Raw genomic sequence first — 27,682 nt, 5'->3', positions numbered from 1 at the left:
GAATCTGAGCTGCAGGTCTTGACTCTATGTCTTGTTTACAACCTTGCTTTCCTGCTGCCTGCCAATGACCTTTGGCCCATGTTTATCAATTATTCTCCTGACCATTTGGTGCTTTGCCTATTTTCTGGTCAGCTGCCACCTACACCAGCACCACTCTGAGAGGTAGGAACCTGTGGTCTCCCTGCAAGGACCAGTTCTCCACATGGGAGGTTAAAGGGTGTAGACTGTAAAAAGAAAGAGAACCAAATCAAACAAATGAGTCACAAATATTGAACTTGATAATTTATTTATAGTAGACCTCCTTGTGTAACAATAACTGTATCTAAAATTTTCCATTGTTGACTAGTCCTGGACATCAGCTTGATAGAAATTTAGCCCATTCCTTCATACAAAGAAGCAATAACTCTGCTACTGTGGTGGGTTACCTCCCATGAGCTGCTAGATTCAGGTCCTTCCATAACATTTTTATTGCATGAAGGTCTGGACTGTGACTTGGCCATTTCAAAACTTTAACTTTATTGTTCTCCTTGGTAGAACGATTTGTGTTGTTTAGGGTTTTTCTCTTGTTGCATGATCCATATTGTCCTGAGATTCAGCACCTGGTAAAGATGATCTGATATTTTCCTTTAGAATTTGCTGTTATAATTCAGAATTCATTGTTCCATCAATGATAACGAGTTGTCTCGGCCCAGAGACAGCGGAAAAAAAAAGCCCAAACCATGACACTACCACCACTGAGTTTCATGGTGGAATGCTTTATTTTGGCCTCATCCATACACACAACATTGTTCCGGAAGCCTTCTTGTTGATAAGCGATTCATGGGGAGGTCTTAAATTACCTCCATTGAATAAACTCTGGGGTAGATTTACCAATAAACAGTCCTAAACCACAGTGTTTGATAAATCCGGTGTATTGTTAAGACTGTCTAGTCTATCACTACACTGCTTAAAATTTCTTGGCACATGAAGTCACAACGTAGGCCATGGCCCTTTCCCACATTCTCAAATTGAGGGAGACTTCTCCCCTGTGTGAATTCTGAGATGTCTAACAAGATTTGATTTGTTTCCAAAATATTTCCCACATTCTGAACAAGAGAATGGCTTTTCCCCTGTGTGATTTCGGTAATGTATAACAAAATCTGATTTCTGCCTAAAACATTTCCTACATTCTGAACATGAAAATGGTTTCTCTCCTGTGTGGATTCTGAGATGTATAACAAGACCTAACTTACTGCTAAAACGTTTCCCACATTCTGAACATAAAAACGGCTTCTCCCCTGTGTGAGTTCTCTGATGTATGACAAGATGTGATTTACTTGTAAAACATTTCCCGCATTCTAAACATGAATATGGCTTCTCTCCTGTGTGAATTCTCTGATGTATAACAAGATCTGATTTTTGGTTAAAATATTTTCCACATTCTGAACAGACAAAAGGCATCTTGCCTGTGTGAATTCTTTCATGCTTAACAAGTTGAGCTTTACTTGTAAAACATTTGCCACACAATGAACATGAAAATGGTTTTTCCCCTGTGTGAATTCTCTCATGTTTAACAAGTTGTGCTTTACTTGTAAAGCATTTCCCACATTCTGAACATGGAAATGGCTTTTCTCCCGTGTGAGTTCTCTCATGTATTATAAGATCTGATTTTTTATTGTAGTGTTTCCCACATTCTGAACATGAAAATGGTTTCTCACCTGTGTGAATTCTCTGATGTCTAACAAGAGCTGATTTAACGCTATAAAGTTTCCCACATTGTACACATGAAAATGGCTTCTCTCCCGTGTGACTTCTGTAATGTACTACATAGTCTGATTTTTGTCTAAAACATTTGCCACATTCAGAACATGAATATGGCTTCTCCCCTGTGTGAATTCTCTGATGTATAAGGAGATATGATTTTTTTGTAAAACATTTCCCACATTCTGGACATGAATTTTTTTTCTCCCCTGTGTGTAGTCTCTGATGTATAAGAAGATATGATTTACGGCTAAAACATTTCAAGCATTCTGAACATGAAAATGGCCTCTCCCCTGTGTGAACTTTCTCATGTTTATCAAGACTTGATTTCACACTAAAACATTTCCCACATTCTGAACATGGATATGGTTTCTCTCCTGTGTGATTTCTTTGATGTACAATTAGACTTGATTTCTGTCTAAAACATTTCCCACATTCTAAACATGAATATGGCTTCTCTCCTGTGTGAATCCTCTGATGAATGAGAAGATGCGATTTACTTATAAAACATTTCCCACACTCTGAACATGAAAATGTTTTCTCTCCTGTGTGTTTTCTTCGATATACATCACTACTCTGGCTCTTGTTTTGCATCTCAGATTGTAATGGATCAGAAGATCGGGCCTGTATAGAAGGATCAGATGACAGGTCTTTGCTGTGAAGGGCTGAGGGTATATCTGGAATAATGGCATGTTCTTCATATGTATCTTGTGTGATGCCACCATCATCTGCTTTATAATCTGAAGATACAAGATGTCCCTCTGAGCTCCAGGTACAGTCATCTGCCGAGAAGAAAACTGATTTAAGTTATTTTTAAAATAACATTTCTATATAATAATTTCCATACAAATTACAAAATATATAACAGAAATGAACTAATACAGTAGTGACAAAACAGATGACCATCTATCAGCAGACCTCAGAGCGAGGATCAGTAGATGATGATGTTTGGCCACCAGGTTGTTCTCCTCTCCTATCTTGCAGCCACCATCTTCCTAGGTTCATATGTCACTGCTCTCTCCTCTTGTGTAATGGTCAGTGGAGACCCATAAAGTCTCCTGTGAGTCAGTGATATTAGGTGGTGTCCGTCTCACACACTCCCTGACTACATTTGCTTTATCATATACAGGACATAGGGGCGGGACAGCATGGTCATGTATGGAGCGGTCATGGCTTTGGAGCAGTTGTAAGACTGGATTACTACATGAAACGTGACAGAAATAGGACAAGACCTTTATACTTTTTCCTTCTCTTAATATAATAATCTACTCTGGGCTATAAAAAGCTAAATATAAAAAATATGTCTTATTCACACAGTAATATTTCATGTCCATATTCCTGCTGTATTTTTATGTCTATGTTATAAATGGATGTGTCTTACCAGTTAGAAAAATTCAACAGAGAATTGCTGTAGCCAGTGAAGTAGTAGAATCTGTGACTGTTCTCTATTAAGTGGTGACTACTCACCCGGGCGGTCACCTGTGGGAATGTCCTTCTTACCCTCCTCATCACCCCTCACATATTTCTCCGGAGCATTAATATTGTTCAGATCTTCACCCGGATACAAAAGCTGTGAAACAGACGGATGGAGAAGTCACGTGGGATGTTTTATAGGAGAAGAAAAGATCATTCATTATCATGTCCACCAAAAGTGACAGCAGGAGTTATCTGACCAAATAGCTGCAGGTCTCCTGGATAAATCCACCATGTTGTCATCTACCTGATCATCCTGGAGGACATTTTCTTCCTTACAGTCCTGTGGTAGAAGAGGACTGGGACATCTCTCCGGTGATGTTCTCTTACTGGATGGAACTGGAGGAAACACATACAGGGACTGAATTCATTCTTTCCATACAGATAATGAGAGGCTGTGTGTATTTAGTCATGTCTATTACCTGCTGATGTGAGGGGCTGCTGATCCTCCATCATCACCTCCTTGTACACATCTTTGTGTCCTTCTAAATACTCCCACTCCTCCATGGAGAAATAGACAGTGACATCCTGACACCTTATAGGAACCTGACAACACAATGATACAGTCATCACCAGATCCCTTCATAGCGCTCCTGTATAATGTCCCAGCATTCCCAGCAGTGTCACCTCTCCAGTCAGCAGCTCAATCATCTTGTTGGTGAGTTCTAGGATCTTCTGTCCATTGATCTCCTCATGTATCAGGGAGTGAGGTGGAGGCCCCAGGATTGGGCTCAGGGTTCTCCCCCATCCTTCAGATACAGGAGCCTGACAGCGCCCACTAGAGGTCTTCTTCACTACTGTGTAATCCTGTTTATGGAGAGACACATTAATAAATATCACTCCATCCATTCCCAGAGTCCCTCACCTCTCCAGTCATATCATCTGTTATTACTATAGATAAGAATGATGTAATGTGACATCATCAGAATCTCTCACCTCTCCAGTAAGCTGCTGCAGGATCTCCAGGGTGAGGGTTATTATACTTTCTGCCATCTTCCCTCTGTCTCTATCCATCCTTTATAGGCTAAGTAGAATAATGATCTTATATAGACGATGTCCACAAGATCTTATACGTTTAGAACCTGAATAGAAAGCAGAGAAAAATTAACACAAAAGCTGTCACTATGTAGATACAAAGGTATACTGACACATCAAGCAAGAAATCACATTTTTCCATATACAATGCTAAATTTGTATAAATAGATAAGTAAGTCTGAATATAATACAACTTTAAAGGGTACAGACCATCATAGTCCCCTCCTCCCAGGTAAGGTATTATGGGCCCATACACACTGACATATTTTTCGCATCTGTGTGTCCGGACTGTAGTGAAATGCTACAAAATATGGCGCAGGTCCTATACCTGTCTGTATTTGTGACCCGGCCCAGCCATAGTATAGGTCAGTGACGGATGACACAAGGATACAGATCCACGTGTTCTCCGCACTATTGCGTGTCCCTGCACAGATGTGTGTAGTAACCACAACATTACCGTTACCGATGGCTGAGGTTATTCCCTGCAGCAGCATCCGGAACCACTGAGAGGCGACCCCAGGTCAGAGAGATGGCAGGGAAGGGGTTAATGATATGTCCATGTGGTTTAGTAATTCAGACAGACAGAGACGGTGACTATACACATATATATATACACACATACCTCCACCTCTGTAGCTGTATACTGTATATAGGGGACAGGAGAAATCCTGTTGGAGAAAGGACCTGTAGATGAGATCATGATCATGTGATCAGTGACAAGTTTCGGAGGAGCCAGGATTCAGGCTGTGCTGCTGGAGGAGCTACAGGACCTTTGGTGATGTCATGACCATTGTGGGAGGAGTCAGGCTCCAGTCTGTGCTGTTGGAGGAGTCTCGGCGTTTTGTTTTTATGCCTTCCCCGTCAGTATGTGAGAATATCATCAGGGACCAGGACCATTGCGAGCAGGAGGATTGTCAACAGGGACCAGGACCATTGCGAGCAGGAGGATTGTCAACAGTGACCCCGACATTGTGCCGTAAATGATTACTGATACATATACCAGATGGAGAAATCTTCTATGAGAAACAAACTAGAGAAACTATCAGTCATCATGAAGGAGTGACATGTATCTCATCGTAAATTAGGACTAGACATTGGTGAACCTCTGAAGATTAGTTTTATTTAAGATGGTTCAGATCCAAAATTAATTTTGAGTCAAATAAGTGTGTTACAAATTGCAGTTTGAATTGTCTTAAAAACATAGTGTATGACACTGTCAGGACTCCTAGGAACCTATCTATAACACATAGTGTAGAATACTGTCAGGACTCCTAGGAACCTATCTATAACACATAGTGTATGACACTGTCAGGACTCCTAGGAACCTATCTATAAAACAGTGTAGAACACTGTCAGGACTCCTAGGAACCTATATATAAAACATAATGTAGAACACTGTCAGGGCTCCTAGGAACCTATCTATAAAACATAGTATAGAACACTGTCAGGGCTCCTAGGAACCTATCTATAAAACATAGTGTAGAACACTGTCAGGACTCCTAGGAACCTATCTATAAAACATAGTGTAGGACACTGTCAGGACTCCTAGGAACCTATCTATAAAACATAGTGTATAACACTGTCAGGACTCCTAGGAACCTTTCTATAAAACATCGTGTATAACACTGTCAGAGCTCCTAGGACTTTATATAGCTCATTTCTAATTCTCTAAGGCAAGCAAAACCAAAGTAATGTCAAAGTGACAGTAACAGGTATGTTTATGGAGAAATGGATGGTAGACAATGGATATAACAGATGCAGCAGAGATGATTCCTGTGGATAGGACATCAGTATGAAAATTTGATTTGTCGTCAGAAAATTCCCTTAAACATAGAAACTAAAAATTGGGTTTATTATAGCTGAGTATGAGCCACAATAATCATCAAGGAAATCTCCTCTAATTCATGAAAAAGCCAATGATTTACTTCCATAAGAGTAAATATGCCACAAACTTCACATCTAATTACTTATTCTATTTATTAATATTAATTAATATTGTATTACAGTTTGTCAGGGTGGTCTCAATGGGACCATTTAAGTATATTGGATGGATTCCAAATTACGTCACACTCCGGAGCGTCAGTGATGCAATGATACAGAAACAAGATGAATCTGAGCTAAAGCATAAAGTTTATTGAACAAATCATCTCTTCTTATACCCAAAGAAGTGGGCGTACATACAGGGTGTATTATAGAGTAATCATTAACTCGGTAGGCGTGTATGGGTGTGTCATTGAGTAATCATTAACTGTTAGGATTCAGCAATTTCTATACATGAGTATTACAAGAATATCCCGCCCCTAATCATGAATATTCTAACTGTTCTGACATCTGATGATGAGGTTAACTCAGTGAGCATTACGTAGGGTATGTTTTAGTCACCTTACCGTGTGGCATAACAAAGTCTATTTTGACATGGGTTTTTCCATTAGTCTCATCTTAAGCTATTTTAATAACCATCTTATCACTTTATTCCAGCCACTTTATTACTCTGTTTATTATGGGGTGCGGCATTATGTCTGCAAATATTCTGATTAATATGGAATATGGGTCAAGCTGACCTGGAGATGCATGTTACCAGCTTAAGTTATTGAAAGAATGTATACACATATAGGGAATATATATGAACGTATTGATTTCCCTATCAAGTTTATCAATGGATTTTCATTCCTTTTTTATGAAATCCTGAGCTGAAATCCGTTTTGTCTTTTATTTATTCTTTCCTCTATTTCTTAATTGCCAGACAAAATCCTCTCAGTAAGAGCCGGCTCCGGTGCAATACAGAAAAGCTGAGGATTTGATAATAACGTCCACCCTCTTTAACCCCTTCCTGCTCCCGACTGTCATGGCAATATAATGCCATCCCTGGATCTCATACTGGGCGCCGGCGATCTTAATCAAAATGGCGACACAGAAAATGGCGACTTGGTCAGCTCTGTATGCTACAGTAGAGACCCAGAGGCTTTGGCAGCTGCTCATCTCCTGCGGCCTGCCAAATTTATCTGTCATCGTATGATTTTAGAAAAACTAGGCCAAAATGCAGAAGCCGTATGTGAAAAATGAAGTACACCCCTACTGCTTCCATAGAATTAAGACATTGAGAAGCGGCCAGGTGCTGCAAATCAAATTCCCTTCCTTAATTGATCATCACTAAGTTTGATCACCTCTGATAAAGCAGAAGTTTATGCAGTTTGCTGGTCTTAAAATTCAGCTGTGTTAACATGATATCATAGGAAAGACAACAATGATCTTAAAGGGGCTCTATCAGCAAAATCATGCTGATAGAGCCCCACATATGCGTGAATAGCCTTTAAAAAGGCTATTCAGGCACCGTAAATGTTATATTAAACTACCCCCCGTTTTAAAATAAAACCCTAAAACAGAATGTGATAAACTTACCCATCGTGCACAGGAGGCGGGCATTCAGGGTGCGCCGTCTTCTTCATCCACGCCTCCTTTTCCTGCGATGTCCTCGGGTCCCGTCTTCCTCCAGCGCTCGCGAACTGACATTGCTAAAAAAAACATGGCCGGGGCGCATGCGCAGTAGCATGCTGCTTCTACTACGGCTACTGCGCATACGCCCAGGCCATTTTTTTTTAGCAATGTCAGTTCGCGAGTGCCGGAGGAAGATGGGACCCGAGGACATCGCAGGAAGAGGAGGCGTGGATGAAGAAGACGGCGAACCCTGAATGCCCGCCTCCTGTGCATGATGGGTAAGTTTATCACATTCTGTTTTAGGGTTTTATTTTAAAACGGGGGGGGGGGGGGGTAGTTTAATATAACATTTACGGTGCCTGAATAGCCTTTTTAAAAGGCTATTCACGCATATGTGGGGCTCTATCAGCATGATTTTGCTGATAGAATCCCTTTAAAGGGACTCTATCATTAGAATCCCTTTTTCTACCAAGTCGGAATAGCCTTTAGAAAGGCTATTATTCTCCCACGTTTTATTTTTTGATCTGCAACGCCATTCATGAGAATTTTCTTTTTTATTCCTTATGTAAATGGACAGAAAGCACAGTTCGGACATATTCCTGTGGCCGAACGGATGCTTGTGTAAGAGGCTACAGGAAAATGGCCGAACGGAAAAGCGAAGTCAACTCTGCTGGCTGATGATTCAGCGAAGAGGCGTCGGGAGAAGAGGACAGAAGCGTCACTGGAGAGTCTTCAGAGAGCAGAGGGGATGCCCTCTGTGCTTTCTGAAGACTCATTTCCATACGGAAGAAAAAAGAAAAATTCACAGAACCGGCAGCGCGGATTAGTCCTGGAACTTTCTAGACTTGGTCTTGTGTATCTTGAAGACTTCTTCACAGTAATTGAATCTCTTTCCTTGAAATTCTTGATGATCTAATAGATGGATGATTTGGGGGTAATCTTATAAGCAGCTGTGTCGTTTCCTATAAAGCCCTTTTAATGCAAAGCAATGATGATTACACTTGTTTCCTTGGGGGTAACCATAGTTAACAGAAGAAGACAACGATTTCAAGCACAATCCCTCTTTTAAATCAGCATGTGTAACATCTCTGCCTGTCCAGGTCACTACGCCACCCTCTGCTCGCATGCTGTGGTGCAGGAGGCGTGCATAGTTTAGTTCCTTGCTTAGAGTTCTTGGTTGCACTGTGTGAACACGGCTCTAGTTCTGTAATTGAATTTGCACCACACCCTTCTTCTGCCCTTGTCCTATCAGGTCCAGGGCGGGTTCTTCCGCCCCTATTTATTCTTGGCTCACATTCACACTGGTGCCTGTTATTGCCTTGTGCGTGCTGGCTTTCTCTTGCTGTTTATTCTTGTATTCCTTATCCTGACCTCTGGCTTTCCCTATTGACTATTCTTTTGGACTTCGATTTGGCACTGCATTGCTCGACTGTTACCGAACCCTGGCTAGCTGACCTCCCTTTGTTGTTTGTCTTGTCTGCGTTTTGTGTGTCACATACAGGGTGGGGCAAAAGGTATGAACCGGTTTTAAAGGGATATAAAACAAAAACAACTCAACTTGCAGAAATTATGTTTATATTGCTTAAATCAGTTCAGAATCTAGTTTTTTTACATTAAGTTTTAAAGATGATATCAGGAAGATGGCGGCCGTCAGCAGCGATACACTCTTGAAGGCGAATTCTGAAGTTTTCAACAGCTCTTCTGCACATTTGGATGGGTATTGCCGTAACTTCCTCCCTGATTCTGTCCTTAAGTTCTTCCAGGGTATGTGGTCGATTTTTAAAAACCTTTTCCTTTAGGTACCCCCAAAGGAAAAAGTCACAAATGCTCAAATCTGGTGAGCGCGCAGGCCACTCCACGTCACCCCTCACAGAGACGAGGCGCTGGGGGAACATTTGCCTCAATCTCGCCATTGAAATCCTAGCAGTGTGGGATGTAGCCCTGTCCTGTTGAAACCAGATGTCTCCCAGATTAGTTGCTTCACTCAATTCTTCCAACTGAGGTTCAAATAACGCTCAGCGGTGACAGTGACGGTTCGCCCATTGTCCTTGAAAAAGCAAGGACCAATAATCCCAAACTGGGATACTGCTCACCATACAAGGCCTGAGTATCCACAAGCTAAAATTCAAACATCTCCAGGCCAGCAGTTTTTAGATGAGGCTTTTGAAGGTTTGGGCATGTGGTTAGCTTGCGCTGTACTTCTGCCTGCAATGAAACACCTGGGAGATGGGGAGTGGCTGGGAAGAGGCGCATGATGGTGCAGGCAAAAAGGGTGGATGAGAGTGAAATCCCCAAAGTGTCAGAGACAGATGTGTAGGTATCAAGGCTGGTGGTCTGGACTGCAGCACCAGCACTGTAAACAGTGGAAGAGGCAGTGTCGGCAACGCCTGGCGACGATTGTCCTGCGTTTGCTCTCTCCCACTGAGCCCAGGGCTTGCCTTCCAAATGACAGCGCACGCAAGAGGTGGTAAGGTTGCTCTTTTCAGAACCCCTACTCAGTTTAGATTTGCAAAGTGTGCAAACCGCACTAAACTTGTCATGTAACTGACATGTAAATGATGGGTCTATCCATTGGCCGTTCATTTTGATGAAAGTCAGCCGGTCAACACTGTCAGCTGACAGACGGCTGTGCTTATCCGTGATGATGCCACTGGCTGCACTGAAAACCCTTTCCAATAGCACGCTGGTGGCAGGGCAGGAAAGGACCTCCAAGGTGTATATTGCAAGTCCCAGCCACAAATCCAACTTGTAGACCCACTAAGTGTAGGGCACAGAGGGATGGGAGAGGACAGGACTGTGGTCGGCCAGGTACTCCCGCAACATGCGCCTATTCTTGTCCCTCCTGGTGACACTAGGCCCCTCAGTGGCGGTAGTTTTGCCAGAGGGTGCCGCTAGCCTCCTGTGTAACAATGATATCATCTACCACTTCGTCATCCTCCTCCGTCAATATACACTGTGAAGTGGACAGGAGTGTGCACTGACTATCGTGCTGGGATGGTTCTGCTCCTATGCCCGACTCCTCAACGTACAATGCGTTATCCCTGATGGTGATGAGGGATTCTCGCATCACACACAGGAGCAGGATTGTTACACTCACTAGTGCGTTTTCACAGCTGACCCTCTTGGTGGACTCCTCAAAGACAAGCAAGATCTCGCATAAGTTTCTGCCAAATGGGCGAGTTTTGCGCGAGTGGCTAGTACACAGAAAATCTTTGGCCTTGCTGCCTCTGGACATGCCTCTGCCTTGAGCCACCTTTTTTCCTGCTTAGCTTGCCTCCACATCTACACTGCTTTCCCCCCTAGACATCACCCCTGTCCATGACTCTGCCTCTAGCCACCTTTTTTACTGCTGCGCTTGCCTCCACATCTACACTGCTTTCCCTGCTATACATCACCCTTGTCCATGCCTCTGCCTCTATTCACCTTTTTTTCCTGCTTAGCTTGCCTCCATATTTACATATAATTTGTGCGATTTTTTTTCTTCTCCTGTACCAGAACAAAGGGTGAGATTTGATACTTATACCAGGGATCGAGGACCTCCAATGTGTACAGCGCAAGTTCCAGCCACAAATCCAACTTAGAGACACAATAAGTGTAGGACACAGAGGGATCGGAGAGGACAGGGCTGTGGTCGGCCAGGTACTCCCGCAAAATGCGCCTATACTTGTTCCTCCTGGTGATAATAGGCTCCTCAGTGGCAGTAGTTTGGCCAGGGTGTGCCATTAACGTGTCCCAGACCTTGGAGAGTGTGCCCCTGGTGGGTGTGGACCGGATGGCAGTTGTTAGCCTCATGGAGGAAATCTCTACACCATCGAGGGATGTTGCCAACAAGGGCCAGTTTTGCGCATATGGCTAGTACACGGAAAATCTTAGGCCTTGTTGCCTCTGGCCTGGCATCTGTGAAGCATCTGTCCTGTGCCTCTGGACATGCCTCTGCCTCTAGCCACCTTTTTTCCTGCTTAGCTTGCCTCCACATCTACACTGCTTTCCCCGCTATACATCACCCCTGTCCATGCCTCTGCCTCTAGCCACCTTTTTTCCTGCTTAGCTTGCCTCCACATCTACACTGCTTTCCCCACTATACATCACCCCTGTCCATTTCAGGTCGGTGGCCTCGTCGTCCACCAATTCCTCTTCCAATTGCTCACTCTCCTCTTACTGCAAACCGCACATAACCACAGCTTGCCCTGATGGCAACTGTGTCTCGTCATCATCACTGAGGCCCAGAAACGTCGGTTGCGGGACAACAACCACAAAATTGGCAGAAAATGGCGGATGCTCCAGTATTTGGGCATCAGGACACACAAAGTCGTCTGGTAGCTCCTGGGAATCGGGAAGTGGTTCAACAGAGGGAGAGATAGTAAAAGGAACCGAAAAGAGATCCTGGGAGAGGGCAAGGGTGGGATGACTCTGTTGGGAAGATTGGGCATGTTGGGAGGAAGGAGGGGCAGACTCTTGGGTATGAACACAACTGCAGTTAGTGGCTGACTGGCTGGTGGAAAAGCAGCTGGAAGCATTATCCGCTAACCATTGTAACGTCTGTTCCTGGTGCTTGGGCCTGGTTTGTGTTGTACCCTGCTTAACACATGGTATACAGTGTTTCAGCGTGTGGTGACCTCGCACAACACCTGGTGCTTCAGGCAGATGTAGGCGTTACTGGAGTGTATTAAGGCTAGCAGCATCGACTGTAGACTTGCCAAAGTGAGCACGCAAGGGCAGCACTTTCACCAGTAGCTCTTGTAAATTGGGGTACGTTTTTAAAAACCGTTGCACCACTAAGCTGAAAATGTGGCCCAGGCATGGACCGTGTTGGAGGCTGGCAAGCTCCAGAGCCGCTACCAGGTTCCAGCCATTATCACACTCGCAAACATGCCTGGGCCCAGGTGCAGCGGCGCAAAACACATTGCCATCTCATCCAGGATGGCATCTCTCACCTCGGGGGCAGTGTGCTGTCTGTCCCCCAAACTGATGAGCTTCAGCATGGCCTGCTGACGTCTCCCCATGCCAGTGTTGCAGCGTTTCCAGCTCATAGCTGGGGTTGATTTAATGGTGGTGGCGGCAGAGGACGAGGGTGGTGTTTCAGCACTCCTGCCAGGAATATTGGACGGGGAGACAAGGCAGGCCACCACAGTTTGCGACCCGGTCCCAGCCTCAACTACATTCAGCCAGTGTGCTGTGATTGAGATGTAGTGTCCCTGGCTGCATGCACTTGTCCACGCATCGGTGGTCAAGTGGAACTTTGTGCAAAGCACAGAACTTAGGGCCCACCTGATGTTACGGGACATGTGCTGGTGCAAGGCTAAACTCACCCCAAGGGCCCGAAAAAACCTGCTGGTGCAAGGCTCAACTCACCCAAAAAAACACTGCTGGTGAAATTTTGTTCACTTCCAAAGGACTATGTGTTTAGATTTGGCTCAGTCACAGCTCCAGAACATGCCTCGGAAGACGAGGTTTCCTTTAGTGGCTCCATCTCAGCAGGATGATGATGATGATGATGATGATGATGATGATGATGAAGCTTGGTTAAATCTGGTGTCGGAAGGGAAAGTGGTTTCTGATCTACATCTAAAGTACTGGAGCATGTTGTTTGGACTATTAACACCTGATCAGAACCCTGTAGAGGTAATGTAGAGTCCGATATTAGAGGACCATTACCGCTAGTAGTGGTTGCAGCCAATTCTCCCCCTTTGCGGTCCTCTAAATAAAAGTTACCCCCAGGACTTGATGCCAAAATGTTATCAATGTCCTCACTCCAATCCACTGCATCAATCCCACACAATGAGAGTGATGGTTTTGGAACCACCGTTTTAGGGGATAACAATTTTAAAGGGGCTAACACTCTGCTGGTGCAAGGCTCAACTCACCCAAAGAGCCAAAATCTCTGCTGGTGCAAGGCTGAACTAAGTTAAAGAGCCTAAAACGCTGCAGGTAAAAGGCTGAAGTCACCTGAAGGCCCTCAATCTCTGCTGGTAGCTCAGCTTAAGGGCCTCTAACTTAATTTGGAAGGGCTCATATTAAGTGCCAGAATAGTGAATTTTGGGAAGGTCTCACCACATCACACACACACATCCACAATGACAGTTAAGGGTGGGTACTGTTGGATTTCCCATTGCCTATTCAATCTGTGGTTGTCATGGGCAACGTGGTTTAAAGGGGTGCTTGGTAATGTTTCTTTATCTTAAAATTTGGGTTTCTGTCCATACAAATGGGGGAGGAAAGAAGGTTTCCAGGTATTTTCCCACTTTGATAGAGTTTTTTTTTGACTGTGGAAAGTGTGTAGTTAGGCTGTGATGTTGGGGTAACAGAGGGACTTTGGTGTGTTAGATACCCCCAGACATGCTTCCCCTGCTGTCCCAGTGGCATTCCAGAGGTGTTGGCATCATTTCCTGAGTCAGTGGACTTGGTGACCCTCCTGAGGTGAATTGTGGGTTCCCTTGAAACAAATGGGTTTTCCCCATAGATTATTTCATGCTGAAACAGCTCACCTCGGCTTATACACGGGTCAGGGTCCACAGAGCACAGAAAACTGGAAGGACCTGGAAGGGGGAGGTGCTTTAGTGCTACTGCTCTGTGATTGGCTTGTCATGAGGTCACGTGACTGTGATGTTATCAAAGGTCCTGGTAAGTTACCTTAGTAGCCACTGGTAAGTAACATCTGCAGATGAGGTTGAGTCTAAATCCTAGTAGCTCCGCCCATACCAGAGTCCAATCACATGGTCATGACGTCATCAGAGGTCCTTTAGCACACTAGGATTTAGCACCTACCCTGCAGATGAGTGGCCGGGATTCATTGTCTTATGGAAGATGTCTGTTGTATGGAGGAGAGGAAGCTCCAGTAACGTGACACACACAGGGACCTTCCTTTAGTTACTCTGCCTAGTAATGTCAGGCATTTGGGGTTATTAATTTAGATTCAGTAATTCCATGTGCCGCACATTAATAACAGTTACCCCATCATGTCCCTCATATTAACCCCTGTGTGCCCCCTATAAGGGTTACTAATATGTGAGACACATGAGGGTACTAATGAAGATTAATTATGAAGATACCTCATTATTACCTCCATATGTCCCACATATCAGTAACTCTTATGTGAGGCACACAGGTGTTAATGTGAGGGACATGATGGGGTTAACTGCTATTACTATGATCCCCATGGAGTTACTGAGCTGCAATGCTCATGACCAGACTCTTTATCTGCAATGGTGGAATCCCCCCCCCAGGCTTATACTCGAGTCAATAAGTTTTCCCAGGTTTTTGTGGTAAAATTAGGGGTCTCGGCTTATATTCGGGTCGGCTTATACTCGAGTATATACGGGTATATATATTCTTATAATAGACATCTGCAGCATTGTCAGAATGCCACTTGGTACTGTATACGAACAGGAAACTTCATGCAATTTTGATTTAAAGTGAATGTTTTATGAAAATTGCAAATAAATGTATATTATTTGCTAAAAGCAGAAACCAAACAAAAAATTAAATGCACAAAACCTCCTAAAAAATCACCAGAACTGGAAGGAACAAAAATCTGCTTTGAAGCTGGAAATGTTAAAAAAATATCATCCTATAAAATGTAGGGATTACACACCGTGAAAAGTAAGTGAACCCCTAAACCCTAATTATTTTTTGAAAGTAGACAACCTGAAGATTACATAGGTCTCAATGAGTCATCAATAGCCACATCCACCTTCATGCAACTTTGTGACAAACACAAAAAATTTGTTGAAAAAAATACACTAAAACACATACTTGCACCTAAAACTCATGTTCAATCTCAGATTCATATACAAAATACATTTAAAATAATAGCTTATGGTGTATACAATGTGTATATATACGATATGTACTGCAAACATCAACTACAACAAGAGCTTGGACTCCCAAAAGTCTGAGAATTTCATCTTTAACATGATACCAAGCACTTGATGATAGAACTTATAGTTTTGGAGTGATTCACTGTTGAAACGCTGTCGGGAATTGAGATCTGTAGTTGGATCTCAATGCCAAATAGCGTTTTCAACAGTGAATCACCCCAAAAGTAAAAATCCTATCATGAAGACCTTGGTATCATTTTAAATATGAGTTTCATCAAGATATGTTCATGCAGTCTAGAGATATCAGCATTAGTAGGGAGGATGTAGTAGCTATGTCCTCCGCTACTGAAGTGCCACCCTGGGAGCATGTAGAGCTGACGTCCTTGGCAAAAAAAAGGGTTAATGATAATGAGTTGTCTTGGCCCAGATACAGAAAGAAAAAATCCCAAACCATGATACTACCACCACTGGTTTCATGATGGAATGCTTTATTTTGGCCTCATACATACACACAACATTGTTCCAAAAGTTTTCTTATTGATCAACGATTCATGGGGAGGTCTTAAATTACCTCCATTGAATAAACTCTGGGGTAGATTTAACCAATAAACAGTCCTAAACCACAGTGTTTGATAAATCCGGTTTATTGTTAAGACTGTCTAGTCTAACTCTACACTGCTTAAAATTTCTTGGCACATGAAGTCAAAACTTAGGACCTGGCCCTTTCCCCACATTTTCAAAATGAGAGAGGCTTCTCCTCTGTGTGAATTCTGAGATGTTTAACAAGATTTGATTTGTCTCTAAAATATTTCCCACATTCTGAACATGAATATGGCTTCTCCCCTGTGTGACTTCTTTCATGTGTAACAAGTTGAGATTTACTTGAAAAACATTTCCCACATTCTGAACATGAAAATGGCTTCTCTCCAGTGTGAATTCTCTCATGTTTAACAAGATCTGATTTCTGGTTAAAGCATTTCCCACATTCTGAACATGAAAATGGTTTCTCACCTGAGTGAGTTCTGAGATGTCTAACAAGATTTGTTTTGGTTCCAAAATATTTCTCACATTCTGAACAAGAAAACGGCCTTTCCCCTGTGTGAATTCTTTCATGTTTAACAAGTTTTCCTTTGCTTATAAAACATTTCCCACATTCTGAACATGAATATGGCGTCTCCCCTGTGTGAATTCTCTCATGTATAACCAGATCTGATTTTTGGGTAAAATATTTTCCACATTCCGAACATACAAATGGCTTCTCCCCTGTGTGAATTCTTTCATGTTTAACAAGTTTTCCTTTGCTTGTAAAACATTTCCCACATTCTGAACATGAAAATGGTTTCTCCCCTGTGTGAATTCTCTGATGTACATCATAATCTAATTTATGTGTAAAACATTTCCCACATTCGGAACATGAATATGGCTTCTCCCCTGTGTGAATTCTCTGATGTATAAGGATATATGATTTTTGAGTAAAACATTTCCCACATTCTGGGCATGAATGTTTTTTTTCCCCTGTGTGTAGTTTCTGATGTCTAAGAAGATGCGATTTTTGGCTAAAACATTTCAAGCATTCTGAACATGAAAACGGCCTCTCCCCTGTGTGAACTTTCTCATGTTTATGAAGACTTGATTTGTCAATAAAACATTTTCCACACTCTGAACATGGATATGGCTTCACTCCTGTGTGAATTCTCTTATGTTTCACAAGATCTGATCTCTGGTTAAAACATTTCCCACATTCTGAACATGGATATGGCTTCTCTCCTGTGTGAATTCTCTGATGCATGATAAAATATGATTTTCTTATAAAACATTTCCCACACTCTGAGCATGAAAAGGTTTTCTCTCCGGTGTGATTTCTTTGATGTATATCATTACTCTGGCTCTTGTTTTGCTCCTTAGTCAGCGATGGATCAGAAGATAGGACCTGTATAGAAGGATCAGATGATGGATCTTTGCTGTGAAGGGCTGAGGGTATATCTGGGATAATAACATGTTCTTCATATGTATCTTGTGTGGTACCACCATCATCTGCTTTATAATCTGAAGACATGAGATGTTCCTCTGAGGTCCATGTGCAGTCATCTGCCAAGAAGAAAACTGATTTGAATTATTTTTAAAATAACATTTATAGATAATAATTTCCATACAAATTACAAAATATACAACAAAACTGAACTAAGACAGTAGTGACAAAACAGATGACAATCTAACAACAGACCTCAGAGGAAGGACCAACAGATGATGATGTTGGGCCTCTCAGAGTGCTATTAGGTGGTGTCCATCTCACACACTCCCTGACTACTCACACGCAGATTTGGAAACATCCAACTGTGTCATCAATCTTTCTGCTTATGAACCAACCAAAGCAGAACTTGGGGTGCTCTCTAAAGGACTTGGATTTTGTCCTTCTAAAGCCCTAGTTAAAATAGAAGTGTGTAGTGACATGGAGAAATACTTCAGGAGACAGAGCCTGAGGGAATATTTTCATGACACAGAGGAAACGCAACCTATTCCTGAAGATGGTCTAATCTTGGAAAAAAAGGAGACATCTGATTGGACACCTCCGACTGGACGTAATAACCATCTGGAAATTACATAGAGTTTCAGACACATGGTCAAATCCACTATCCTGGACACAGACAAAAGACGGCCGTCTAACATCAGTGCCCAGGAGAGGAGGGCCATACAAAATCCCTGAGAAATAACAGAGACATCATCATTAAACCAGCGGACAAAGGTGGCGCAATAGTCATGATGAACACATCAGACTAAGTAAAGGAACGACATAGACAGCTGATTGATACGCACTATTACCCCAAATTGGATTCAGAACCTAGAGGAATACTCCAGAGAACTAAAAAAGATCATTTCCGGCCTATCTGAAGGAGCCAAAAGCCTAAGTGGCCTCATACCAGCAAGTCCATGGACAGGGACTTTTTATTTGCTTCCAAAATTGCATAAGCCTGGAATCCAGGGAGACCGATTATTTCATGTGTGGGCACCCTCACTGAGCAAATTTCTGGATGGGTGGAGGGTATTCTTAAACCCTTAGTGAAAGATACAGCCAACTACCTTCAGGATACAACAGATCTATTGAATAATCTATCAACCATAGGTCCCCTTCCAGAGGGAACCATCCTGGCCACCATGGCTGTAGAATCCTTGTACTCCAACATCCCACACCAGGATGGTGTAAATGCCTGCCAGGTCTTCATGGAAAAGCGAGGTATGAATGCTGAAGCTGTGGTGAAACTCACAAAATTCATCCTCACCAATAATTACTTCTCCTTTGGTGACTGCATCTATCTACAGCAGACCAGTACAGCAAAGGGGAGCAAAATGGCGCCACAGTACGGTAATCTTTTCATGGCCAAGCTTGAGAGCGACTTCCTATCCACCTGCACCACCAGGCCTCTGGCCTACTATCGCTTCATTGACGATATCCTAATCCTTTAGACTGAGTCTGTGCCAAAACACTTCTGCAATCAAAATCATAATATCATCAATGACATGAAGATTTGAGTTTTAAGGGGGAATTTCAAATCTAAGAGAGACAGGAGAATATGGGAATATAAACTTATGACCATTTTTGACACATTCCAGAGGGGGTTAAATCTGTCACATGGATTTATGTCCTTCTACAAGAGCTAGACTAATCAAAGGGACCATAAGACCCAGAGGGCCGTCCTATGAACTCAATTTGTTTTTTTAACTTCTCTATTTATTTGTGTGTACTGCTTTCCATCACCTGTCGCCTTTATTCCTGTGTCCTTTTGTATATAAATATGCATGGCTTCAGAAATTGTGTCATACCATGCCTGAGGAAGAGTAGTCTCGAAAGCTTACAATCTGTCATCATCTTTGTTAGCCATTAAAAAGGTATCAACTACTAAAATCTCTCAATTTTTATATTTCATGTCCACTGGCTAATACGGTAGCCAGTTTATTTTTCCTTATCATAGTCAGGACATAGGGGAGGAGCAGCATGGTCATGTATGATGGCTTTGGAGCAGCTGTTAGGAATCGTTCACACGGGGCAAGAGGGGGTGGATTTTGGCGCTGAATGCTCCTCAAAATCTGCTCCCTCACAATAGAGGTCTATGCAGGCTGCCAGCGTTCTTTTTTCCACTAGCGGTTTGTTCCTGATAGCGCAAAAAAGAAGCGAGCTGCCCTTTCTTCAAAAGGATTCTGTGGCTGATTCAGCCCCGGCGTCCGCCTCGTGGCAGCAGCATCCGGACTAGGCTCATTCATTTGAGTGGGAAGTCGCGACTGTCAGAAACCGCGACAGACGCGGCAGGCGCATTTTGGTCCTATTCTTCCCGCGTCAAAATCAGGACCATAATACACCATCCCATGCCCCGTGTGAACAGGGCCACGGCTGGATTACTTTGAGACATGAGAAAAATAGGACAAGACCTTTATAGTTTATACTTAACCACTTCAGTACCGGGCCAATTTGTGGTCCAGGACCAGACACATTTTAGGATTTTTTTGTCAACTAATTTTTGCATCCTTTTTTCGGGGACACATAGGGCTTTGTTTTTATATTGTTTTTTATTTTCGAATGTGTTTTAATTTTTTTTTATATCCAGGAAAACAAACAAAATAGTAGGGAAATCATGTCTGCTTTTCACTTTTCTTTTCTTTTTTTTTTTTTATTCAGTAACAAAGTGCTACTGAAAACTTTATAAAATAGTTTTTCCTCTCCTCTCTAATCTTTAATAACGGCGTTTTATTGGCATATTATTTTACTTATTTTTTTTAAAATTTATTTACATTTTTTTTAAAACTTTTTTTATATATTTTTTTCAGATTGTGTCCCCAAAATGTCATAAGAGACCTTTGGAGACATCTAATAACTTTTTTCTTTGTTAGGGAGGCCAATTTCCCCTGCAACTGGGGCTGGTACATTTAGCCCCAGTTGCAGAAGAAATCCAGCCTCCTGCACGGTAGTATATAGCTTACAGAGCTGATCTGCGTCCGGTAGGACCCAGCAGCTCTTGCAAGACGCTGATCCTGGCGGATCACGTGACCGCCGGGTCAGAGGGCGGCCCCATCATGGTGGTACACAGCGATCGAGAAGGCAGGGAAGGTAATAAACCTTCCCTGCCTTCTCTCTGGGAGCTCCGGCTGAAGTTACAGCTGGCTCGCAGTTTCAGCAGCCGCACAAACTCGTACCGGCACGTCCTGTCAGAACAAGGTAACCACTGTCCGGATGTAAATAGTCTATGGGCGGTCTGGAAGTGGTTAAGCTACATGAAAAATAGCAACAAAACAGCATCAAAACAGCATACTCTGGTATTGTAAATAACCTATTGTGACTGCCAATAAGAGGTCAGTGGGGATCTGAAAATGGCCATGCAAAAGCATTTGTAGCAGACCAGTGGGAGGCACAGCAAGCTGTCACTGACCACTAGGAACTAGGTATGAGTCTAATAGGATTAGGGCCATACCTATAGGGGGTACAGAGGTACCAGTACACAAACCCTAATGGAGGCCCTAAGGTCCCTCTGCCACATAAAAAATACCCCTATTCTAAATGGCGTAAGATAGGTATGGGACACACGGTAGCTTAGTGGTTAACAATGTTGGTTTGGAGTGCTGGAATCCTATATGGGACACTGACTGATAATGTCTGTAAAGAACTGGTGCTATACAAGTAAGAGAAATAAAATAAATAAAAATAGGTCGGTGCCCCATTACAGAATTAGTATTACTGCCCAGGAAGTTCAAGTTACACCTCTGAATGAGAGCGAATGGTTAATAAATTCTAAAATTAGACAAATACTTTTTACTTCTTGGTACTGAGAGCAGATGATGAAAATATGTCTTACTAGCAGTACCCGCGACTTCGTCCGCCGCCCCCTGACCCCCTGCGCAACCCACCTCCTGCGCACACCCGGGCCCACTGTCTTCAATGCACTTGGGCTCTTTACCCCGCAGGCGCTCCCCTCATGTGTCACCCCCACCGTAGCGCACCCTTTGCCGCCAGTCCTGCCCGTATGCCCCGCCGTTTCCTCTCTGCGGCTCGCGACAATGGCCCCCGCCGGTTGAAGATATGCAAAGCGGGGTGCTGCATCCCTACCACAGTTCCCTGCGGGCCCTACCCTGAACACCTGGCTCCCATTTCCCCGCTGGACTCCCAACATCCCTTTCCCCCTACCACCAACAACCCTCTGTATCCCCGGACCCCCAACACCCCTTTTCCAATCCCCCCTCCAACAACAACCCTCTTCATCCCCGGACCCCCAACATCCCTTTTCCCTTCCCACCCACCCCCATACAGTGTGAAAGCCCCGAATCCTGACGGCAAGTTGCTGCTGCTTATGCAGCCGTCTGGCGAATGTGTGCTGACACGGCCAGAACTTCTGCCAACTCCACGCTGCCAGCCGGCTTGGTGGTGTCGCTCTGGACCCAGGAGAAGACGCCATTTTCTCCGGTGCGGACTTGCTGACTGGTGCTGCCCATGCAATGACACCAACGTATCAGGCCGCTTGGCTTCACCTGCGGCCTGTCCCCAGACTGCAGGCAATTGCAGCCGAGCTGAAAGACCTGCGGTGACATCATCTCATGTCCTACAGCGAAGGCAGAGAGAACGTTCGCCGGTCGCGGTCGGGATACCGGGTGAGTGTGGGACCTAATAAGTAGCCTATTTTTCCTTCCTAGTGAATATCTAGGTATGTGTGAAATGTGACCTAAATCCGTTCAGCCGTTTGGCTGTGATTGAGGAACAAATGATATTAATAGGAAATAGGATTCACACAGTAATATCTCATGTCCATATTTCAGCTGTATTTTTATGTCTATGTTATAAATGGATGTGTCTTACCAGTTAGACTGATGTCACAAGGAAAAATTCAACACAGAATTGTTATAGTTGATGAAGTAATAGAGTCTGTGACTGTTCTCTGTTTAGTGGTGACTACTCACCTGGGCGGTCACCTGTAGGAATGTCCTCCTTACTCTCCTCATCACCCCTCACATATGTCTCCGGAGCATTAATAATGTTCAGATCTTCACCCGGATACAAAAGCTGTGAAACAAATATTGTAAAAGTCACCAGACGGACGGAGAAGTCACGTGGGATGTTTTATAGGAGAAGAAAAGATCATTCATTATCATGACCACCAAAAGTGACAGCAGGAGTTATCTGACCAAATAGCTGCAGGTCTCCTGGATAAATCCACCATGTTGTCATCTACCTGATCATCCTGGGAGTCATCTTCTTCCTTACAATCCTGTAATAGAAGAGGACTGGGACATCTCTCCATTGCTCCACTGTTCATCCAGCAGCCTCCATAGCCAGAAAACTGTGAGAAGATCCAGACAGCATGTCATGTCTATGGTCAGCTTTATCCTGCCATCTCCACCTTTCTCATTACACAAGTAGAAAACATCTAATACTGTGGGATAAAACCAGACTGACCACGAGACCTTCACAGTCCTTCTACAGGGCAGAGGAAGATTTCATGTCACCTTATCTCCATCTACCTGATCATCCTGGAGGACATTTTCTTCCTTACAGTCCGGTGGTAGAAGAGGACTGGGACATCTCTCCGGTGATGTTCTCTTACTGGATGGAACTGGAGGAAACACATACAGGGACTGAATTCATTCTTTCCATACAGATAATGAGAGGCCGTGTGTATTTAGTCATGTCTATTACCTGCTGATGTGAGGGGCGGCTGATCCTCCATCATCACCTCCTTGTACACATCTTTGTGTCCTTCTAAATACTCCCACTCCTCCATGGAGAAATAGACAGTGACATCCTGACACCTTATAGGAACCTGACAACACAATGATACAGTCATCAGCAGATCCCTTCATAGCGCTCCTGTATAATGTCCCAGCATTCCCAGCAGTGTCACCTCTCCAGTCAGCAGCTCAATCATCTTGTTGGTGAGTTCTAGGATCTTCTGTCCATTGATCTCCTCATGTATCAGGGAGTGAGGTGGAGGCTCCGGGATTGGGCTCAGGGTCTTCCCCCATCCTTCAGTGACAGGAGCCTGACAGCGCCCACTAGAGGTCTTCTTCACTACTGTGTAATCCTGGTTATGGAGAGACACATTAATAAATATCACTCCATCCATTCCCAGAGTCCCTCACCTCTCCAGTCATATCATCTGTTATTACTATAGATAAGAATGATGTAATGTGACACCATCAGAATCTCCCACCTCTCCAGTAAGCTGGTGCAGGATCTCTAGGGTGAGGGTTATTATACTTTCGGCCATCTTGCCCCTGTCCCGCTCCATCCTTTATAGTCTAATCAGAATAATAATCTTATATGGAAGATGTCCATGCGATCCTATACGTTTGCAACCTGAATAGAAAGAAGAGAAAAATCACAGAAGCTGCCACTATGTAGATACAAAGGTATACTGACACATGAAGCAAGAAATCACATTTTTCCATATACTGTACAATGCTAAATTTGTATAAATAGATAAGTAAGTCTGAATATAATACAACTTTAAAGGTTACAGACCATCATAGTCCCCTCCTCCCAGGTAAGGTATTATGGGCCCATATACACGGCTATATTTTTTGCGTCTGTGTGTCCGGACTGTAGTGAAATGCTGCAAAATATGGCGCAGGTCCTATACCTGTCTGTATTTGTGACCCGGCCCATCCATAGTATAGGTCAGTGACGGATGACACAAGGATACAGATCCGCGTGTTCTCCGCACTATTGCGTGTCCCTGCACAGATGTGTGTAGTAACCACAACATTACCGTTACCGATGGCTGAGGTTATTCCCTGCAGCAGCATCTGGAACCACTGAGAGGCGACCCCAGGTCAGAGAGATGGCAGTGAAGGGGTTAATGATATGTCCATGTGCAGCTGTATACTGTATATAGGGGAGAGTATATAAATCAAATCAAAAAAGCTGTATTGGCACGTTCGAATAGATATTTGGCATTTTCAAAGCTAGTAAAGTGTGTGTGTGTGTGGGGGGGGAGAGTTGGACTCGGGTGGGTGAGTGGTGGGTATGGGGTGGGTGGTTTGGGGTATAACAGTCCATGGAGTCTCATCTTCCTCTTCGTTGGTGACCGCTATATGGGGAGATGGGGGTGGGGCGGGTGTATTGGGATAAATATAATAGTCCGTGGGGTCTCATCTTCCTCTTATTTGGTGACAGCTGGACACGTATTGGGCAGCGATCTCCACAGTGGCCTCTTCTTCTCCCAGTAGGATGTAGAGTTTCCTCTTCTCGTCTGCAGATATGAAGTCTGGGATGTGGGCAGAGAGTCTTTGGTAGTAGACGGCCCTCACAGCTGAGTATTTGGTGCAGTGTAGCAGGAAGTGGGTCTCGTCTTCTAGGACCCCCTGGTCACAGTGCTGGCACAGTCTGTTCTCCCGTGGCTTGTACGTCTGTCTGTATCGCCCCGTCTCTATCTCTAGGTTGTGGGCGCTCAGTCTATACCGGCTCAGGGTCTGCCTGTGTTTGGGGTGGCGTATTCTCTCCAGGTAGGTGGCCATGGTGTAGTCCCTTTGTAGGGATTGGTACACGCTGAGTTTCTTGGAGTTATTTATTTAGTTTCTCCATTCTTCAATGTACCGCTCTCTGTTTGCCTCTGTGGTCGCCTTTATTTCGGCCTTGGTTATCATCTGTTGGTGTTTTTGGTTTGGTGGTTGGCTGTTGTTTGGTTGGTGAGTGTCTGGTTTGCTCAGGTGGCTTAGCCATGCTTGGTGGTGGTAGGAGTCGGGCTTGCTCCCCTGGATGTGTGCCTGGAAAGCTAGTGCCCTCTTCTGTATGGTGAGCCATAGGGGGAGTCTGCCTAGCTCTGCCCTGCAGGCCATGTTGGAGGTGTTGCGATGGACATGGAGCAGGTATTTGCAGAACTCCAGGTGGAAGTTCTCTGTTGGGCTGGAATCCCACTTTGACTGGTCTGGGTAGGTGGCTGGGCCCCAAACCTCACTGCCATAGAGAAGGATCGGGGAGATGACAGCGTCAAATATCTTCAGCCAGACCCTCACCGGTGGTTTGAGGTGGTACAGTTGTCTTCTGATGGCGTAGAAGGTTCTGCAGGCTTTTCCTTTCAGGGTTTCTATTGCTGCTTTGAAGCTTCCTGATTGGCTGAGCTCCAGCCCCAGGTAGGTGTAGCTGTTGGTTTTCTCCAGTGTGGAGCCGTTCAGTGTGAATTGTGGGGTGGTGGAGGCTTTAGTGTGGCCCTTCTTCTGAAATACCATGACTTTGGTCTTCTTCTGGTTGATGGGTAGAGCCCATGTGGTGCTGAATTTTTCCAGCACTGACAGGCTTTCTTGGAGGTCTTTCTCGGTGGGGGCCAGGAGTAGGAGGTCGTCGGCGTATAGCAGGAACTTCACCTCCCGGTCGTTCAGGGTGAGGCCTGGGGTTGGTGAGCCCTCCAGGGCTGTAGCCAGTTCATTGATATAGATGTTGAAGAGCGTTGGGCTCAGGCTACAGCCTTGTCTGACCCCTCGGGCCTGTTGGAAGTATGCTGTCCTTTTCCCATTCACCTTCACACTGCACTGGTTTCCGGTGTAGGAGCTCTTGATGACGTCGTACGTTCTTCCTCCTATTCCACTCTCTAGGAGTTTTAGGAGCAGGCCTGGGTGCCATACTGAGTCGAACGCCTTCTTAAAGTCTACGAAGCAGGTGAATATCTTGCCTCTTCTGGTGTGTGTATATATATATATATATATATATATATATATATATATATATACACACACATACCTCCACCTGTAGAGCTGTATACTGTATATAGGGGAGAGGACACATATATACACACACATACCTCCACCTGTGCAGCTGTATACTGTATATAGGGGAGAGGCAGGGCCGGCTCCAGGTTTTTATGGGCCCTTGGGCGACAGAGCCTCAGTGGGCCCCCTTGTAAAGGAGGTGGGGGAGTCGAGACACTGTGCGTTGCAGATGAAGCGAGTGATGTCATGCAGGAGTGTGGCGTCACCAACGCCATACCTCCCAATCTTTTAAAGAGTAGAAAGAGGGGCAAAATGCGCGCCGCTGCAAATTTAGCTCTACCCACTTTTATGTTGATTCCACCCACTCATTCATTATGTGCTCCCACACAGTATAATCCTCCTACAGTCACCTGTAAATTATATGCCCCCCCTCCATCTCTCCCCCAGTTTCATATACACCCTTCCTCTGCCCCCAGTTTCATGTCCCCCCTCCATCTCTGTCCCCAGTTTCATCACGTTCTCCTCATTCATCTGCCCACAGTTTCATGTCCCCCGTCTCTGCCCCAGTGTCATGCCGTTCCCCCCCTCCCCTTCATTTGCCCCTTCAGATTCATTGGGCCCCCTCCATCTCTGTCCCCAGTTCCATGCCGTTCTCTCCCCACCCCCTCCATCTGCCCCAGTGTCATGATGTTCTCCCCCCCTCCATCTGCCCCAGTGTCATGCTGTTCTCCCCCCCTCCATCTGCCCCAGTGTCATGCTGTTCTCCCCCCCTCCATATGCCCCAGTGTCATGCTGTTCCCCCCTCCCCTTCATTTGCCCCCCAGTTTCTTTGGGCCCCCTCCATCTCTGTCCCCAGTTTCATGCCGTTCTCTCCCCACCCCCTTCATGTTCTCCAGTGTCATGCCGTTCCCCCCCTCCCCTTCATTTGCCCCCCAGTTTCATGGGCCCCCTTCATTATGTTTCACCTTAATATGTAATACAAAACAAACACTTACACTCACCTTCTATCACTCACCTTCCCTCGTTCCCCCGACGCTCCTCTCTCTCTCCCTCCAATCACATACGCAATGCAGGAGCTGTGAGTTCAGCTCCTGCTTAGCTCCGGCCCGGCTTGCGTGTGTAAGCGTGATGCGATGACGTCATCGCGCCTACACACGCAAGCCGGGCCGGAGCTTTAAAGCAGGAGCTGATCTCGCAGCTCCTGCATCGCGTATGTATTCAGCTCATCGGCGGACGGACGCCGATGAGCTGAAATTGTGACAGGCAAGTGCCGGGGGGCCCCCAGAGGCTCTGTGGGCCCCGGCACTTGCCCGACTATGCCGTGCGCTGACGCCGGCCCTGGGGAGAGGACACATATATATACACACATACCTGCACCTGTGCAGCTGTATACTGTATATTGAGGAGGGTACACATATATACACACATACCTCCACCTGTGCAGCTGTATACTGTATATAGGGGAGAGGAGAAATCCTGCAGGAGAAAGGACCTGGAGATGA

General features: G+C 44.6%; 3 protein-coding genes across 3 annotated transcripts in view; all 3 read right to left on the bottom strand.

The window, feature by feature from the left end:
• LOC142210385 (uncharacterized) overlaps window positions 1-27,682 on the bottom strand; it is an 82,675-nt gene extending 54,993 nt beyond the window's left edge. The window contains 1 exon segment of the mRNA XM_075279488.1: window positions 27,611-27,682. The gene's annotated coding sequence lies outside the window, so the exon portion shown is untranslated.
• Window positions 341-27,657, bottom strand: LOC142210380 (uncharacterized). The gene is made up of 9 exons (XM_075279484.1): window positions 27,611-27,657; window positions 23,687-23,832; window positions 23,378-23,557; window positions 23,173-23,296; window positions 22,998-23,089; window positions 22,709-22,816; window positions 22,437-22,539; window positions 16,334-17,588; window positions 341-2,275 (listed from the first exon to the last, which is right to left on the bottom strand). The coding sequence occupies exons 2-9, from the start codon at window positions 23,762-23,764 to the stop codon at window positions 1,003-1,005; spliced, it is 3,213 nt and encodes a 1,070-aa protein (XP_075135585.1). The 5' UTR covers window positions 23,765-23,832; window positions 27,611-27,657; the 3' UTR covers window positions 341-1,002.
• LOC142209087 (gastrula zinc finger protein XlCGF66.1-like) lies at window positions 3,006-4,227 on the bottom strand. Its single transcript, XM_075278028.1, has 6 exons — window positions 4,150-4,227; window positions 3,841-4,020; window positions 3,636-3,759; window positions 3,461-3,552; window positions 3,208-3,310; window positions 3,006-3,025 (listed from the first exon to the last, which is right to left on the bottom strand). The coding sequence occupies exons 1-6, from the start codon at window positions 4,225-4,227 to the stop codon at window positions 3,006-3,008; spliced, it is 597 nt and encodes a 198-aa protein (XP_075134129.1).

This window comes from Leptodactylus fuscus, chromosome 6 (genome assembly GCF_031893055.1).
Source record: "Leptodactylus fuscus isolate aLepFus1 chromosome 6, aLepFus1.hap2, whole genome shotgun sequence".
NCBI lineage: Eukaryota > Metazoa > Chordata > Amphibia > Anura > Leptodactylidae > Leptodactylus > Leptodactylus fuscus.
This window is presented reverse-complemented; position numbering and strand designations above follow the sequence as displayed.